The 15,215-nt window shown below is 37.2% G+C and overlaps 3 protein-coding genes across 4 annotated transcripts; 2 read left to right on the forward strand and 1 right to left on the reverse strand.

Moving 5' to 3' along the window:
* The first annotated feature begins 8,412 nt into the window (after positions 1-8,412).
* LOC120260784 (bidirectional sugar transporter SWEET3b-like) lies at positions 8,413-9,969 on the forward strand. Its single transcript, XM_039268346.1, has 6 exons — positions 8,413-8,583; positions 8,687-8,723; positions 8,821-9,043; positions 9,128-9,289; positions 9,376-9,495; positions 9,582-9,969. The coding sequence occupies exons 1-6, from the start codon at positions 8,541-8,543 to the stop codon at positions 9,744-9,746; spliced, it is 750 nt and encodes a 249-aa protein (XP_039124280.1). The 5' UTR covers positions 8,413-8,540; the 3' UTR covers positions 9,747-9,969.
* Positions 9,970-11,181: 1,212 nt separating this feature from the next.
* Positions 11,182-12,302, forward strand: LOC120260309. Of its 2 annotated transcripts, none has more exons than XM_039267738.1 (3): positions 11,182-11,541; positions 11,648-11,881; positions 11,964-12,302. In XM_039267738.1, exons 1-3 carry the CDS (start codon positions 11,182-11,184, stop codon positions 12,285-12,287), a joined length of 918 nt encoding a protein of 305 aa, XP_039123672.1. In that variant the 3' UTR covers positions 12,288-12,302. The 2 variants fall into 2 exon arrangements, with proteins under 2 accessions (XP_039123672.1, XP_039123673.1); XM_039267739.1 differs by having other exon boundaries at positions 11,654-11,881.
* A 92-nt stretch (positions 12,303-12,394) lies between these two features.
* Positions 12,395-15,053, reverse strand: LOC120261417 (KAT8 regulatory NSL complex subunit 3). Its single transcript, XM_039269302.1, has 6 exons — positions 14,903-15,053; positions 13,781-13,842; positions 13,319-13,454; positions 13,147-13,219; positions 12,856-12,921; positions 12,395-12,767 (listed from the first exon to the last, which is right to left on the reverse strand). Exons 1-6 carry the CDS (start codon positions 15,043-15,045, stop codon positions 12,549-12,551), a joined length of 699 nt encoding a protein of 232 aa, XP_039125236.1. The 5' UTR covers positions 15,046-15,053; the 3' UTR covers positions 12,395-12,548.
* Between the last annotated feature and the right edge of the window lie 162 nt (positions 15,054-15,215).

Here is a 15,215-nt window from a genome sequence, read left to right on the forward strand (position 1 = left end):
TGCCTATCATCTACCTTTGTTTGTTGTTTACATCTTCTTTTTCTTCTTCTTTTGTCTTCTTTTTGTTCTTAATTTCATTTGGTTCGATGCGATTTGGTTTTCGGCGGTATATTATGGAGAATTTTTGCAGTATTGCTAGATTCATCGGGGAGGGAAGAGTCTCGATGTTCATGGCTCAGACTTCTTGGGAGTTGGTGTTAGCTGAGATATGTGAGCGATGGGGTGTCGAAGTTTCCCTTGTCAGGGTGAAGTTTATCACACCAGATGGATATAAAAAGGTTTGTCGATAGAAAAGCGATGTTGACTTCGGTAGAATGTGTCAGCGTGCACTCCATCTTCAAATGCGGTGTAGTTGATCTTGTTGTCGAGAGCAGAACGATGTGCCATTCATGCGGAATCCTAATGAAAAGCGAGTTCTACTCATTGTAGTTCCTTCTCTTTTATTTGATCCAGATTATATGGGTTCATTATTGTTTAAATATGTCGATTCTTTGCTAACATATTGTACTAGTCGTTCACGTTAATTGGTAACGGTTTAAGTATTTAATTTAACGTTTAAATATTGGCATTATCCCTTAAATATTATATTCTCGACTAATATATTGATCTTTTTCATTTGATGAAGTGTTGGTAGGAATTGATTCTGCGAGTGCTCCCGTTCGATCCATGGTGACCACGGCGATGTGGGATGTCTTCCATCCTAGTCGGACCATTCACGAAGTGCTATCGTTGGATATTGGACAACGTTTTTGACGGTGTGGAACATTTCAGGGGCGTACTTGAAATCATGCGATCAAAGCGGAATTTTGACTTCAAATTCATAAAGAGCGAGAAACATCGATGTGGCTATGTGTCATGCGCTGCGATGGTTTGTCATTAGCGCCTATCGTGCTTCAAAAAGAGTATAATAAAAATACTTTTTAGAATCAAGACAATCAACCCGTCACACACTTGCGGTGGTGGCATAGGTTCGGCGTCACATCCGAAAGCGTCCAAAAAATGGGTAAGCGCACGAGTGATTCAGAAGCTCAAGGATCCGGTCACAATCGTAGATCTTGTAATGAAACTGTCGCCGACTAGGCATTGTAAATAAGCTGACTTCTAAAGAGAAACAATTTGAATTGACTGCCAATTTTTCATATTTAAACTCTTATTCTTCAGAGTGTTATCCGTTATTTAAAGCAGAGCAGGTGTTATGTTAAAGCAGAGAATCACGTAATTTTAAATGTTTCAAAGCTGATATTTAAACAATATATGGTAAAGTTAAATAATTAAAATGAAATGTAAACAATCACACGCCATGGATCCGGTCACGATCATAGATCTTGTAATGAAAGCTCGTCGCGACTAGGCATTGTAAATAAGCTGACTTCTAAAGAGAAACAATTTGAATTGACTGCCAATTTTTCATATATTTAAACTCTTATTCTTCACAGTGTTATCCGTTATTTAAAGCAGAGGCAGTGTTATGTTAAAGCAGAGACACTGTAATTTTAAGCTGTTTCAAAATCGATATTTAAACGATATATGGTAAAGTTAAATAAAGTAAACTCGAAATGTAAACAATCATCATCATGAGATTAAACAATGAAATGAAGCGAATGGAATTTAACATGCTTTTACTAATTGAAAAATCAAACAAAATTTACATTGACATGTACAAGTCATGTTCAACGAAAAATGAAAACAATGAATTGAATACAAGTCCTCTTCTGAGAAAACAAAATTTAACCCGCTTCGGACGACCCCCTTTCTTATGGATGCCGACTGCCCTCCCCTCCTTAAGTATGTGGGTAATATACTTTAATCTCAGGTAAGGAACGTCTGTCTGCGGTAGTCGTAGCTTCTCACCCCAAAGTAATTGCTCGATAAACCGCATGACATAGACGGCGCAATCGACGCTTCCTTGTTTTTGCCGTGGGGTTTCCATGTCGATAGGAGTGGGTACTTTGCGATCGCCGACTCATCGGGAACTCCATATCGACAGTAGCTGTCGAATAGATTCCATTGTCGAGATATGCAAGTTGAGATTAACATACCGAATTAAATAACAAACAACATCGAGTCGAATAATTAAAGAACTTACCATGTCCGACGCGCGTCTTTTTACGTACTCAGTGCATGAAGAATAATGCTCGTATTCTCGTTTGTCATTGCTCGAGGGACGACGACATGGAAGTGGTCATTCATTATGATCGGGAGGATGACAATTTGAACTTCATGCAAGCTTCACGCGACGATCTCCGATCATAGCCATAGTTGTCTCATAGTCGTCGTCCGCTTTGACATAAATGCGCCAACGGTCTTATGATGGAGGCACGCTTCTTGTAGGGATATGGCACTTTGCTCAGCGACTTTTGTATTATGCATACAAAAGCATCCATCACATCATCTGTGACCATCTCCTTTCCCTCAAGCAGAGTGTATAAATTGGCCGTGTGGTGCTGACACCGTCATTCTTCCACCGAGCATGTCTCGAGATTAAAGCGATAATAGATATAATTAGCCCATATTATAAATAGTTAAATGATATTATCAATGTTAAATGATATTATAAATAATTAAACGTTAACTAGAAAACTTAAACGATAACATATAAACATTTAAACAATATCAATAGAAAGTTAAACACTATAAACAAAAATTTAAACACTATCATGAAAACTTTAAACTTACCCCATCCATACGGCAATTAAGAAAGATCCTCATCAACTCCTCGCTCGTACTTGTTAAGCTCGAGATTGACCAACCCATTTTTCTTCTTCGAACGAAGACTTGCCGACCGCCTTGTCCCATTGTTGATTGGCCTTGATCATCTCGCGTTGATCGGTCGGGGTCTTCATGGAGCACGATCGTTGTGCCTTGAAGGTGTTCGAAAGACTCACCACATCTTCCTTCGATGCAGGGATGACGGTGACAACATCAACCGCGGACACATCCTTACGTGGTTGTTCTTGTTGTGGGATTGTGTCTGGCTTTGATGCGGGGACGACGGCGATAGCATCAACCGCAGACATATCCTTACATGGTTTTTGTTGTTGTGGGATTGTGTCCCCGACGCAGTGCGATCGGCCACCGCCGCACCCGGCAGCAGAATCAACTATCTTCTCGACCAGTGGCCACGACAACGGCATCATCGGAGACAAATCCTTAGCTTGTTCTTGTTCTTGAGGATTGTGTCCGTCTTTGATGCCGCAATCTCGGCGCCAGTTCCCACGGGTCGTGGATTTCGTTAACAAGAGAGTTAACGATCTTTTGCACCGCGGCGACGGTTACATCATCTACGATGTCCTCCACCGTCATGGCCATGTCATCAACGGCGGCATGACTCGATAACGAGCATCCGCGCCGATGGTTTTGCTATTGTTTCATCGTCGCACCGGCGGTGGAAACAGAGGCGATATTGTTCTCCTCTTTTCGCAAGTCTCTTGAATGTGGCCATCTTGGAATGACCACCTCCCGATGATGTCAGTCGTCGTCAAATTCCCTAGCGCCTCGTTCGTCCCGGGTGCTTCAGTTGTTTGGAGGGGACGGGCGCGATCGATTGATGAACGTCCTTCCGAGTCTCGACACGGCGACAAGAAGAGGAAACTCGGTCATCAATATCCGCACGCGCTGCGTAAAGAGTTGCAGTGACATCTTCGCCTAATGTCGCTGGTGGGGCTGCCACGGTCGGAGGGCCCGCCATGGTCGGTGGCTACCGCATCGGGAGAACTGCTCGTTGTCGTGGTAGGGGGTGCTGCAATCCGCGTGGTGGGGAGGGCTTCTCCGGGCGTCGAGGAATGCGTGCGCGTGGTGGGGCGGAAAGTACGAGGAATGGGGTCGAGCGCGCACGATGAGGCTGCCTCTCTCATCCCGCCTCGGCAAGTGGTTCCGAGCAATAGCATCCCTCCGTCGGTTGGCTCCCAACATATATTTCTTCTTCAGACTCTCCGGAACCAGTTTCAGAAACTAACATATGTAAACCAAACAATTTCATTAGAAATCATTCGGTTTAAACTATAACAACTAAAAGTTAAAACATAGTTTTTATATATTAAACATTATCGAATTTATTTAAACGGAAAAACACAATGTTTAAAACCTTTAATAATAAATTTTACACAGTAAATAACACATTTAAACGCTAAATACAATGTTTAAACATCAAAGACTTATGTTAAACATTGTCCATGATTTATTACCTCTTTTTCCTTCGACGATGACAAGTTGGTTTCTACCGTCGCTTGCTCCGGTAACTACTTTCACCGTAGCACGAGCATCCTTGGGATCTTGCTGAATCGGACTTTCTTTTCCCCGCTCGGTCCACTCGTAGAAAACCATCACGTTAAGCGTGACCGAGCACCCTATAATATATCCCGTGTTGGTCTTCTTCCCGACAGCATCTATCTTGCAGCTCGACGGTGCGCGTGCAATGTCCTCCATCGACCACGTACGTCGCTGCGCCCGTGCGTGATCGCCCCATGGCGGGTAGATCATCGACATAATCAACGATCCAGTTCGGAAACGAACATGATGTATTTGGAAAAAGGACAGTACCCATGAGGTACACAATCAGGAGTTTGATAAAATTTTCTTCTTCCCCCCTCTATCGAACAAGTTGGACAAGAGCGCTCTTGATGGAGTCTCTGTGTCTCTCGTAGGTTTTTGATAAATACCTACCTTCGAACCCTGATCGGATTTTTATTCTTCTAAACACAACTGCGTCGTCATCTAGCAACGCGTACCAAGAACGAGGGCCACATCTCGAGGCTCGAAACTCAGCGAGCTTTTCCCGATCCTGAATTTATTAGTGCGGCCATTGTACCTTTGCAATAGAGAATCAAGAAGGGCCCTCTCTTGGTAGATAGCTTCCAGCTCAGTGAATACTGCAAACGAGTGTCCTTCGGATGATCTCCGAGTGTCGAGGTCATGTTATCTTCGGTTCAACTAAGGTCTCCACTACAGGTGTCAAATAGCATCGCCCTATTAACTAGGGTTGACCGCCATAGTCAAAAGCTCGCGACAATAACAACACATTAGCGGAAATATAAAATTTTTAAGCAGTAAATATTCGATTGATAAAGCGGAGATATAATTTGTTAAATAGAGAACTAGTTTATTAAACGAGACAACAATACTTAAACGAGACAACAACATTTAAAGCTCAGAACATTTCATTTTGTTAAGTGTAAACCTCATTTTTAAAAGTCTGAAACCATATCAAATGAAAGGGGAATTGTACATTATAAATATTACACTAAATCATAACAATCGAAAAAAACTATTTTCGATAGTGTATAGGCATGTAAAGCAAAACAACACAAAACCCTAGCCGAGAAATCTCCCAACAGAGAAATCCCACCGCAGACTTCAATATCTTCCAACAAAAACAGGAGCACAAAACAAAACCGAAAAATCTTTCTTTGTAATAGTAGCAGGTTAACATAAAACCATACTCAATACCTTAGTTTGCAAACTGATGAAATGCCAACTACTTGCGCTGGGGACTTCTCCTTCGAGATCTCTGGTGGAAAGGGAAAAAGCTGAATTACTGAGATGCGCCAGTAGAGACAACTCGGAGGCGACTGGAAATGGTTTAACTGAAGACTCTAGTTGAGAAAAAATAACTACAAGGCTCCAGTAAATTCCTCTCTTGGGGTTACCCTACGGAATAACCCCCCACTTCCTCTCATACCGCCGAAATGGGTACGATCACGACTTTCCTACTGCAGAGGCATTTTTGTCCATAAAAATTTTTAAAATAACACCAGTTGACATCCGTTACATGCTTTGGGGGGTTGAAAAGCATGGAAATAAAAAAGAAGGGGTTTTTGGGGAGTGCAAAACTAACGGGGTGTTTTTGGCAATAATGCAAACTTAGAGGGTGTTTTTGGTAATTTCCACTAATAATAATAATAATAATAATAATAATATGTAATATAAATAAAGAAAAATATTTTAAAGTAAATAAAAAAAATAAAAATATGTTTTAAATAAAAAATTAAAAGAAGAGATGACAAATAATATTTAAAACATCACCCCAAAGTAATTTCCTTTTCCTTTTCCTTTGTTTGAGCAGTGGCAAAGAACACATGCACACCTGTATAACACTGTTTATACCTAAAATCACAATATTTAAGAAAAGAAACATTTTTTTATGACATTGTATCTAACAAAAGCAATTATGACAAAAGTAAGTACTATTTTGAAAAATCAAGCAAATGATATAACAGTACAGCTCTTTTAGTTTGAATGGTTAATTAGTATTTTATTTGATATATATATATAATCTTTACGCTGTCTCTTTATATATATTGATAATTGGCATTAATAATAGTTGGCCCATCCAATTTCCTATCATCTTGAATTCATTAAATTTTTATTTTTTATTTGTAAAAATACAAACAATTATTTTTCTTACTTTTCAATTTAACAAAATATGTTTTTTTTAAAAAGTGGATAAATCACATGTATTAAAAAGTAAGAAAGAACGATACAACACCCACCAAACTTAGCCGTCAAAATAACCAACAGCAAAACAAAACAAACCCATTAGATTGGGCACAAAAGACCACACCCAAGGCCGAAACAACAAGCTAGAATACCCTGACACAGATGAACTACCCCATACCCTAAACAGAGTCCCCCTCACAGGGAGCATCTCGACCGGTGGGATCACCACGAAGCCCCAAGAACGGCAAACTGCGACGGATAGTAGAAGTGTGCTCCACAAACTTCACCTACTGGGAAATAGTGACTGCAGAAAACCACAAGATCAATACGTGAGCAACCTTTGAAATAATAGAATGTGATGATAAAGAGACCTCAATAAACATGCAATCATTCCTAACAAGCCAAGCATGCCACACAATAACTCTAACAATGACGCCACCAAGGACACGCAGACAAAGTTTGAGATTGAACCACTATGAGCCCACACCTCTTCCACAGAAATATTTGTATATTTGTATTTATTTATTTTTTCTCTTTAATGTTGTTTGGGTGGTTTTTCCATTAAAAAAAAATGTATATATTGCTCGTTCTAGTTGGGAAGCGAACATAAGTGAGATTAAAGAAACTAATATGACAAAGAGGACCATGGTTTTATTTTTAATCTGTTTTATGAACAAACTAGTTTGGTAATTTCAAATTGAGTGGATGGCTGTCACATGAGAATTGGATTCAACTTATTTGTTGCTTGGTTTTTGAAGTGGGATGAGTTAACGTTTCTTTAAGATAGAACCAAATCTATATTTTGGGTTATCTGTTATCTGTTATTTTTTTTAAAAATAATTTTGAAAGTAGTTGAACCACGTTACACATCAAAGTAAAATAATAAAGTAAGATATAGAATGAATACCATAAGACCTGTTAACTTTACTTATTAAATGAGATCATCTTGCTTAGTGATGTCCACCAAACCAAACGAAACAAGTTTATAGCCAATCAAAAGTTCACGCTAATCAAAGACTTACATAGTGCTTTTTATATATATATATATATATAGCGGACACATCATCTAAAAATGTCCCTAAAATTTAGAGGTGTATAGATTTGCATTTGAAAGTTATGATGATTCATGTACAGTAATAAATAGTGTTCAAAACAGTAAAAAAACACTGAGTGCTATTGGATCACTTAGCCAATGAATAATGATGTTTTGATGATGTTTTCCCATATATATATATATATATATATTTCAATGAATAAATGATGTTTAAAATGAGAATGAAACTTAACTCTCCAATGGCTTTTAAAAGCACAGACGTTATGTGATTGGGATGTTAATTTAAGAGCTTAGTGTGGCCATCTTTGTTTTTAATTAAGGATGTGGTGTTGTTTCCATATGGATTTACTATTTTAGAGGATCTTTTATTTTACTCAATTAATTAATGCTAAACAAATCTTCATCTAGTGGTCTATGATGTGGATTCAAACGCAAGTCCATGAAATCGTTTAATTCTAAAAGAGTACTTGTATGGAAATCCAAAACACCACTAAGATTTTGTAGTTATATGGATAACAGTAAAGAAGCATCATGAAGTTTATAGAATTTCAGCAATTAAGCAACAAGTATATTGCAAGGCATATTATTCTTGGAGGATGGAAATGAAACAATACATGATGGGAATATCATGTTTAAAGGAATCAGATACACTAAAATATTGTGATAAGAGTTGTGAAGTTGCTTTTCTCATAAGCATGGTTAAAGCAGTGTCAAAAACTCAGCCACATGAATATTAGCAGAATAGAATTGATGCACATTTGCACATTTGATTCTTTTTAGAGAATTCCTCACAAAACATTGGAACAAATAAGAACAAAGACAAAAGGAATAGTATAGATTCAGTAATTCAGAATTAAATGGTACTCCCAATTCAGCTGTAAGTAATACATAATATCGAAAAATTTGCTGTCACTAAGATTGAAAAAAAAACAGAAAGACACCTTATATCCTCCACCAATCAAATGACCGATGTACTTTTAAAAGCTTACTTCCTTTGTCTATATATAGACTTGATATTGTTTTTGATCCTCTGCACAATCAAACTCAGACAATGGGTCTCTTAGTACTCTTGCACTTCATAGTAGGAGTAATGGGTATACTTAGTTTCTTCTTTCAAACTCGAATTCTAAGTGCACCACCCTCTAGTCTTTATAAGACACTAACTATGATTAATTAAACCTTTACATTGTTTTACAGGCAATGCAGCTGCTTTACTCCTTTACACAGCACCAATGTAATTTTTCTTCCCTGAAAATACCAATAGAAAAACTTGATTAATGTTTCTAAAAGCTCTCAATCATTTTTTTAATTTTCTTTTGATGTTTCTGCAGATTAACTTTTAAAAGGGTGATAGCGAAACGTAGTACCGAAGAGTTTTCATGTATTCCATACATCATAGCTCTGTTCAATTGCCTATTATATACTTGGTATGGTTTCCCAGTGGTCAGTTCTGGCTGGGAAAACTTCCTTCTAATCACCATCAATGGATTAGGCATAATATTTGAGCTCTCATTCATCTTCATATACATATGGTTCTCTTCAGCTCAAAACAAGGCAAGCTCAATTAATTTATCCTTCAGTAATTTGTTTTGAAATCTATTTATTAATATAATATACAATCACTGCATAAATATGCAGAAGATTGCTTCATTAATGTTAATGGTTGTGATAGCTGTATCCTCTATTACTGCATTTGTATCAAGTTTCGCATTGCATGATCACTATCACCGGAAACTTCTCGTCGGCAGTGTGGGACTGGTAGCTTCAGTAGGCATGTATGGTTCTCCATTAGTAGCTGTGGTGAGCTCTCTGATGAATTCTTTTTTGAATGTTTATTTTTTTAATTTTAAAGAAAACTAATTTGATAACTTGGAAATTTAATGCAGAAAAGGGTGATCAAGACCAAGAGTGTTGAGTTCATGCCATTCTATTTGTCATTCTTCTCCTGTCTTGCAAGTTCTCTGTGGTTGGCTTATGGGTTTTTAGGCCATGATCTTTTCCTGGCAGTAAGTTAATTACTTGATGAATGAAATAAGAAGATTGTATTTTAATTAATTTTTGCTAACTAATTAATATTTTAAAAAATTGTCAGGCACCAAATATTCTAGGAAGTCCCATGGGTCTTCTTCAGATTATATTGTACTGCATGTACAGGAAACATAAGGGTGATCATGAAGAAACTGATAATAAGATGGATTTGGAGAAGAATGGAGTTAAATTTGGATCCCTGGAACAGGATGGCAATGAGAAAATTTAAAATTTCTCGTTGTGAGAACCTGCGGCTTTTAATAAAGGAGTGAATTATCTATTTTATTTTAGAAAAAATCTTGTGAGAATGAGTTACAAATAGAAATTGTATGACTATGTTATGTTTGCTAAACAAATGTATTGCTTCAATTAAAAGAACCTGAAGATATTGTTTGTTTAGGTTCAAAACAGACGAAGTAATTAATAGAAAATATATTAATTAAGATGGGAAATAAATCATGGCAGAATTGAACTGTGTGTACATTTGTAATTGACTCTGGGTTTTATTTTATTTTATTTGGCTTCTTGGCACATGGTTGTTCATTGTGGGATCAGACAAGTGGAAAAGTGAGGTTTAAAGAATAAATCCCTTTGTTCAGAAAAAATGAAAAACAAATTGATTGAGTAGATTTTATAGTTGGCAGCTTTAATATTTTATATGAATGATCAGCATCAGCATTTCCAAATAAATTGTGTAGTTAATAAGTCATTTGAAGATCATTTTGGAAGTGTATAAATTGAAAAAAAGATTTAATGCAAATTTTGCTCTTTGATTTGAGGAAAATAAACCAATTAATATAGTCAGAATTTATAAAATCAAAACAATTTCATGTACTATCTTTTACTGTACTTGTTTATTCACAAATAAATAAACAAATACGTGAAGTGAAGATCAATTGTTTCTGTTTTTTTAATAGAAACTAACAGATTCTTATCACATTGAAGAGGACAAGATTGAAATACAACTATATTAATGATTTTCATCCATCAAATTTCATTTGATTTTAATATGTATTTTTTTTTAAATTTTTTTGTTTATTCATTTTATCAATAATAAAATAATATTTGGAGAAATTATATATCAAAACCTCTTCCACTTACACCATTTAAAACTTTCATGAGTACCAGGTATACTTTTATAAAAAATAAAATAATTTGTTAACAACCATATGAGTGGAAGAAACTAATACACACATATATATGATACCTCAGTAATTAGAGTGAATTTTTTAAATCAAAGGTCATAATAACAAACTTCGACATCAAGTCAGCTCATCATTTTTTTTTTTTTTTGATAAAAATGTGAAAAAAATTTACTCGTTTAATGAGGCGTTATAAGTGAATATGAAATTGATATATCACATAAATTCACATGCTCATTCTAATTATTTCCACACGTGTCCTTTTAGTATTTAAACACGACAACAACAAAGACTGTTTGCTGTTACGAACCAACCACAAGATCCAGCAAGCCATTATCAACAATAGCACCATACCCAAAAAAATAAAATCACCACCCGGGCTTGCATGGAACACCATGCACGTCGCCACGTATCAACCCCCTTGCCCTTTTCTATCTCCCAAAAACCCGGTCCCAATCCCCACTCATCTCCTCCCTTCCAATCTCAACTCCATCACCATCTTCATCTCCAAATTTATCTACAATGGTGAAACTTGCAACTTCCCGGGAGTGCCGCGCCTACAGCCTCCGCCGTTCACGCAACCGCTGGGAATACATAAACGCCGCCCTCTACGTCTTCGCCGCCGTCCTCCTCCTCGGCGGCTCTGCAGCTCAGTTCTCATCCCAAGACGCGAAGTCTGGCCTTGTCATCCTTTTGATAGGGATCACCACTGTTGCATTAGTGAACGTTCATGATCTTGTTGCTCATTTGGCTGGGATTGACTACTGCCTCTCTCTTGCTGCCCTTGATGTCCAGTTACTACTTGTGGAGTTTGCTGTTCCTTTAGTTCACTTGCTTGGTTCCATCCTTTTCTTTCTATCCATCCTCTTCTTTTTCATTCAGGTTTGTTTGTTTAATGTCTTCTTATACTGAACATAATGAGCAAGAAATATTAATAAGTTAAACTTTTTCAACTTTTTTTTTTCTTTTTGTATTAATTGCAAAGTAGACAGAGAAAGGGTACAACTACAGACTGGAAAAGTATGCCATGAGCATGCTGATTGTTGGTCCAGTATTCTGGCTCATTGGATCCATCCATGATGCTTGCCAGATTTATGAAAGAGCTGATGGGCAACTCCAGATCCTTCAGAAGAGTGTTCAGGTTCCTTCTCTCTTTGGGAGTTTGCTCTTCTTAGTTGGTGGTATATTCAACAAGCATGAAAGCCATGAATTCAAGATACTGGTAATTAATGTAGCTCTGGATAGTAAGATATAATATAAACATTGAAGCTTAATTAGTGCTTGATGGATAATTATTTATGTAGGGGAGGAGCTGGACCTGGCTGTCCATATTTGGAAGCTTGTTGTTTATAGTTGGGGGGTTGATGAATGTAGTGAAGGTGTTCAAGATGCAGCAAATGGATGGATTGGGGCTGGAGAAGCTTAGAGGTGGCGCCCAAGAAAGGTTGAGCAGGAACAGGGAGGGTAGAATTCCCTTGATCTTGGAGGAGAATACAAGGAGAAAGAAGCCAGTGGTACACCCAAGAGAGGAAACAAGGCCAGTTCCCGTTCCTGTTCCAGTTCAAGCTCCAGCTCCACTGCCAGTCCCTACACCATACAAGGATGTTCTTCTTAGCAACCAAGCCTGAGTAACTGTTGTTCTGGTTCTAAATGCCTTTTCTTTTCTTTTTGATTATTTTGAGTAATTTTGATGTAGACCATCTATGATAACATTGTTTTTAAGTTTGGAACTGATGAGATTTTATCTCTAAATTCTCATTCAACTGCATTTCTCTTCCAAAAATTCTAACAAAACATCAAAATACTTAACTGGATTACAGGATTAATGGTTTAAGTTAGAACAGTTTACTTCTTTAGGAACATTACATTAGCTGCAGGTAATTTTAGGATCAGGTGGTCTCTTCAATAGACTTCATGACAAAATTAGCAATTGCATGAACTGCTTCAGTTTCAGCTTCAGCTTGGCTTCTCCCAGTTGACTGTAAGATTTTCTTCCCTATTTTGAAAGAATGATCTCCACCATCAATAACATACAACTCATTCACAGATTTCATCTTCTTCAGGACGGTTGCCAGCATGTTTAGTGGGCATAAACCATCTTTATTTCCCTACAAATAAATACCAGTCATTAAAACTTAAAGATTATATAGTTGATTGATAGTAAAAAACAATTAATATATCAATCTCCTTACTTACCTGAACAAACATCACCGGAACCCTTAGCTGCAACAGAGTTTCATCTCGTACTGCGCCCTTGAGACCCTTTACAATTTAAGAAATGGGTTTAGGTCGACCAAATGAGGTTGTTAAAGAGCAGCAAAGTAAAGATATTCTGTGTTCAGGATGAAGATAAATGAGCAAAAGAAAATCAAAACACTGGTTATTTACCGAAATACAGAACATCTAAATATCATAAACCTTTGCAATGATTTTACTCAACATACTGCAATTTATGATATGAGAAATTAACTTGGGAACCAATCATACCTTTAATGGATAACCCAAGCAAATGACTGCTGCAACATTGAGTTCTTCTGCAGTAGCAACCATGCAGCTGACTCTGAGCATTCGATACATTAATCAGATGCAAGAAACTTCCCGGTACGTATAAGAAAATAAAATTGGCCTCAATACAAATATCCAGCAGAAAGGAAATTACCTAGAACCCATGGATTTCCCAACCAAAATTAGAGGATGACCAGGATGTTTTTTCACTGCATCCTTGATAACATTATGGTGATGATCAACTAACTTTTCTGCCTTAGGAGGGGCTCTCCGCTTCCCACCAGCGATGTCTATGAAGAAATCAACTCAATTCGTTATAAATTTATATTTTAAGGACAACTAGTCCTGGTCACTAGATCAGGGAAGCTGAATCTTAAAAGTTAGATTATCTATAACAGCTTTCTTTCAAAATTTTATGAATTTGCTGATCATCAATTTGGCCAATGGCAGTCATATTCCTAGGCATCAAACATTGTTCTCTGCTAGAATATTGAGGATCAAGAATACCTTATATAAGATTTAAAAAACATATGATGATAGTATCCATCATTCATCATGTTCAAATTAAACTAGATTGCATAGTTGAAATTGTTAAGAAAAAAATCACTGAACTCACATGGATAGTCAAAGGTCACCACTTCAACAGCACCCAATGCCTCTCCTAGCATTTCCTTCCATCTGCAACAGAATTTTAAAATATGGAATTGATTATGCATGAGTTGACCAGAATATTACGTGTTTCAAGGTATCATACCATACTCTCCAGATCAATAGAGCTTCCGTATGCACATTGCATGATTTTGCAGTAAAACAAGGGTGCATGAAAAACAAACTCTCTGATAAATCATTAAAAATTACTCTTACGATTACAAAAGTTCATTAGGTAATACACAGAAGAATGAGGACATCTTCAAAATTTGAAGCCATGAAGCCATTCCTTTTAGATAAATAGACGCAAATAAGAAAATAAATACATGCTTTCCGACCTTTAAATTGTTAAAATTTTTGTGGCCCTTATTGAGAACAGGATGGAGAGAGGAGTAGACTGGTTAACAGGGGACAGCAAAAGACAATTTTTTCAAGGAAAAAAGGCCGCAATGAACTATCGAAAATCACAAATTTCAACAAGTATCAGCATTCTAGTTTTAGATTTCCTTATTGCTTTCTTCTCCACTTCTTTTTTCTTTCAATAAAATTGGGGGTAAAGCAAGTTACTTTTCCAAAAGAGAAAACTATATAATTTCAAACTATAACCTGAAATCACAGTATAAAAATCAGCATCTATCTTTTAGTTTGGGATATAGGATGAACACTCTGCTGATAAAAAAGCAATAAACACTGAACACTTCATTTATAATGACTAGTTTAAAGCTTGGTAGTTCCAGAGCATGTGAATTTATTCTCAAATTTAGTGTTATCCTTCTCTGAAATCCTGTACCAGAGAGAGCCACCACCATAAACCCTAGTACCAAAAACCACGCTGAATACTCCAGCGAACAATTAATAGCACAAATGCAATATTCATTTCACAAAGCAATTTTATCACAAAGGCATCAAATCAAGAAATCATACTTAGCAAAACAATCACAAATCACTGACAAATACATAATCTATTCAAAGGAATGGAGCCATACCACATGAAAAAAAAAAATCAGAAATAACAGAACGCTTATAAGAGAACATCAGAGTAGTGATGGCCTTGTGACAAGGAGGAAACAAAAAAGGGGAAAACACAGACCTAACCATCCATTCGGAAGTGGATGGAGCTCCAGCACCGTGGGCGAAGACTATCAGAGGGGAACTCTTCTTCCCATCCTCATCTCCATGGCTTTTCTTTTGTCGCTTAGAGGGAGGAGGAGGAGGAGGAGCAGCAGCAGCCATGGCGGCCAACAAGAGAGTTTCGAGGGCAAGAGACTATGAAAGCCAACGGTTATATCAGCGCGGGAATTCAACGTTAATGGGCCACCTTTAAACGGCCCATGGGCCTAATGGTACCAGTCCACTTGGGCCATAATTAATTTTAGTTGTGCTTTTATTGTAAATTAAAAAAA

The sequence above is a fragment of the Dioscorea cayenensis genome, chromosome 5 (genome assembly GCF_009730915.1).
Source record: "Dioscorea cayenensis subsp. rotundata cultivar TDr96_F1 chromosome 5, TDr96_F1_v2_PseudoChromosome.rev07_lg8_w22 25.fasta, whole genome shotgun sequence".
In the NCBI taxonomy this organism is placed as follows: Eukaryota; Viridiplantae; Streptophyta; class Magnoliopsida; order Dioscoreales; family Dioscoreaceae; genus Dioscorea; species Dioscorea cayenensis.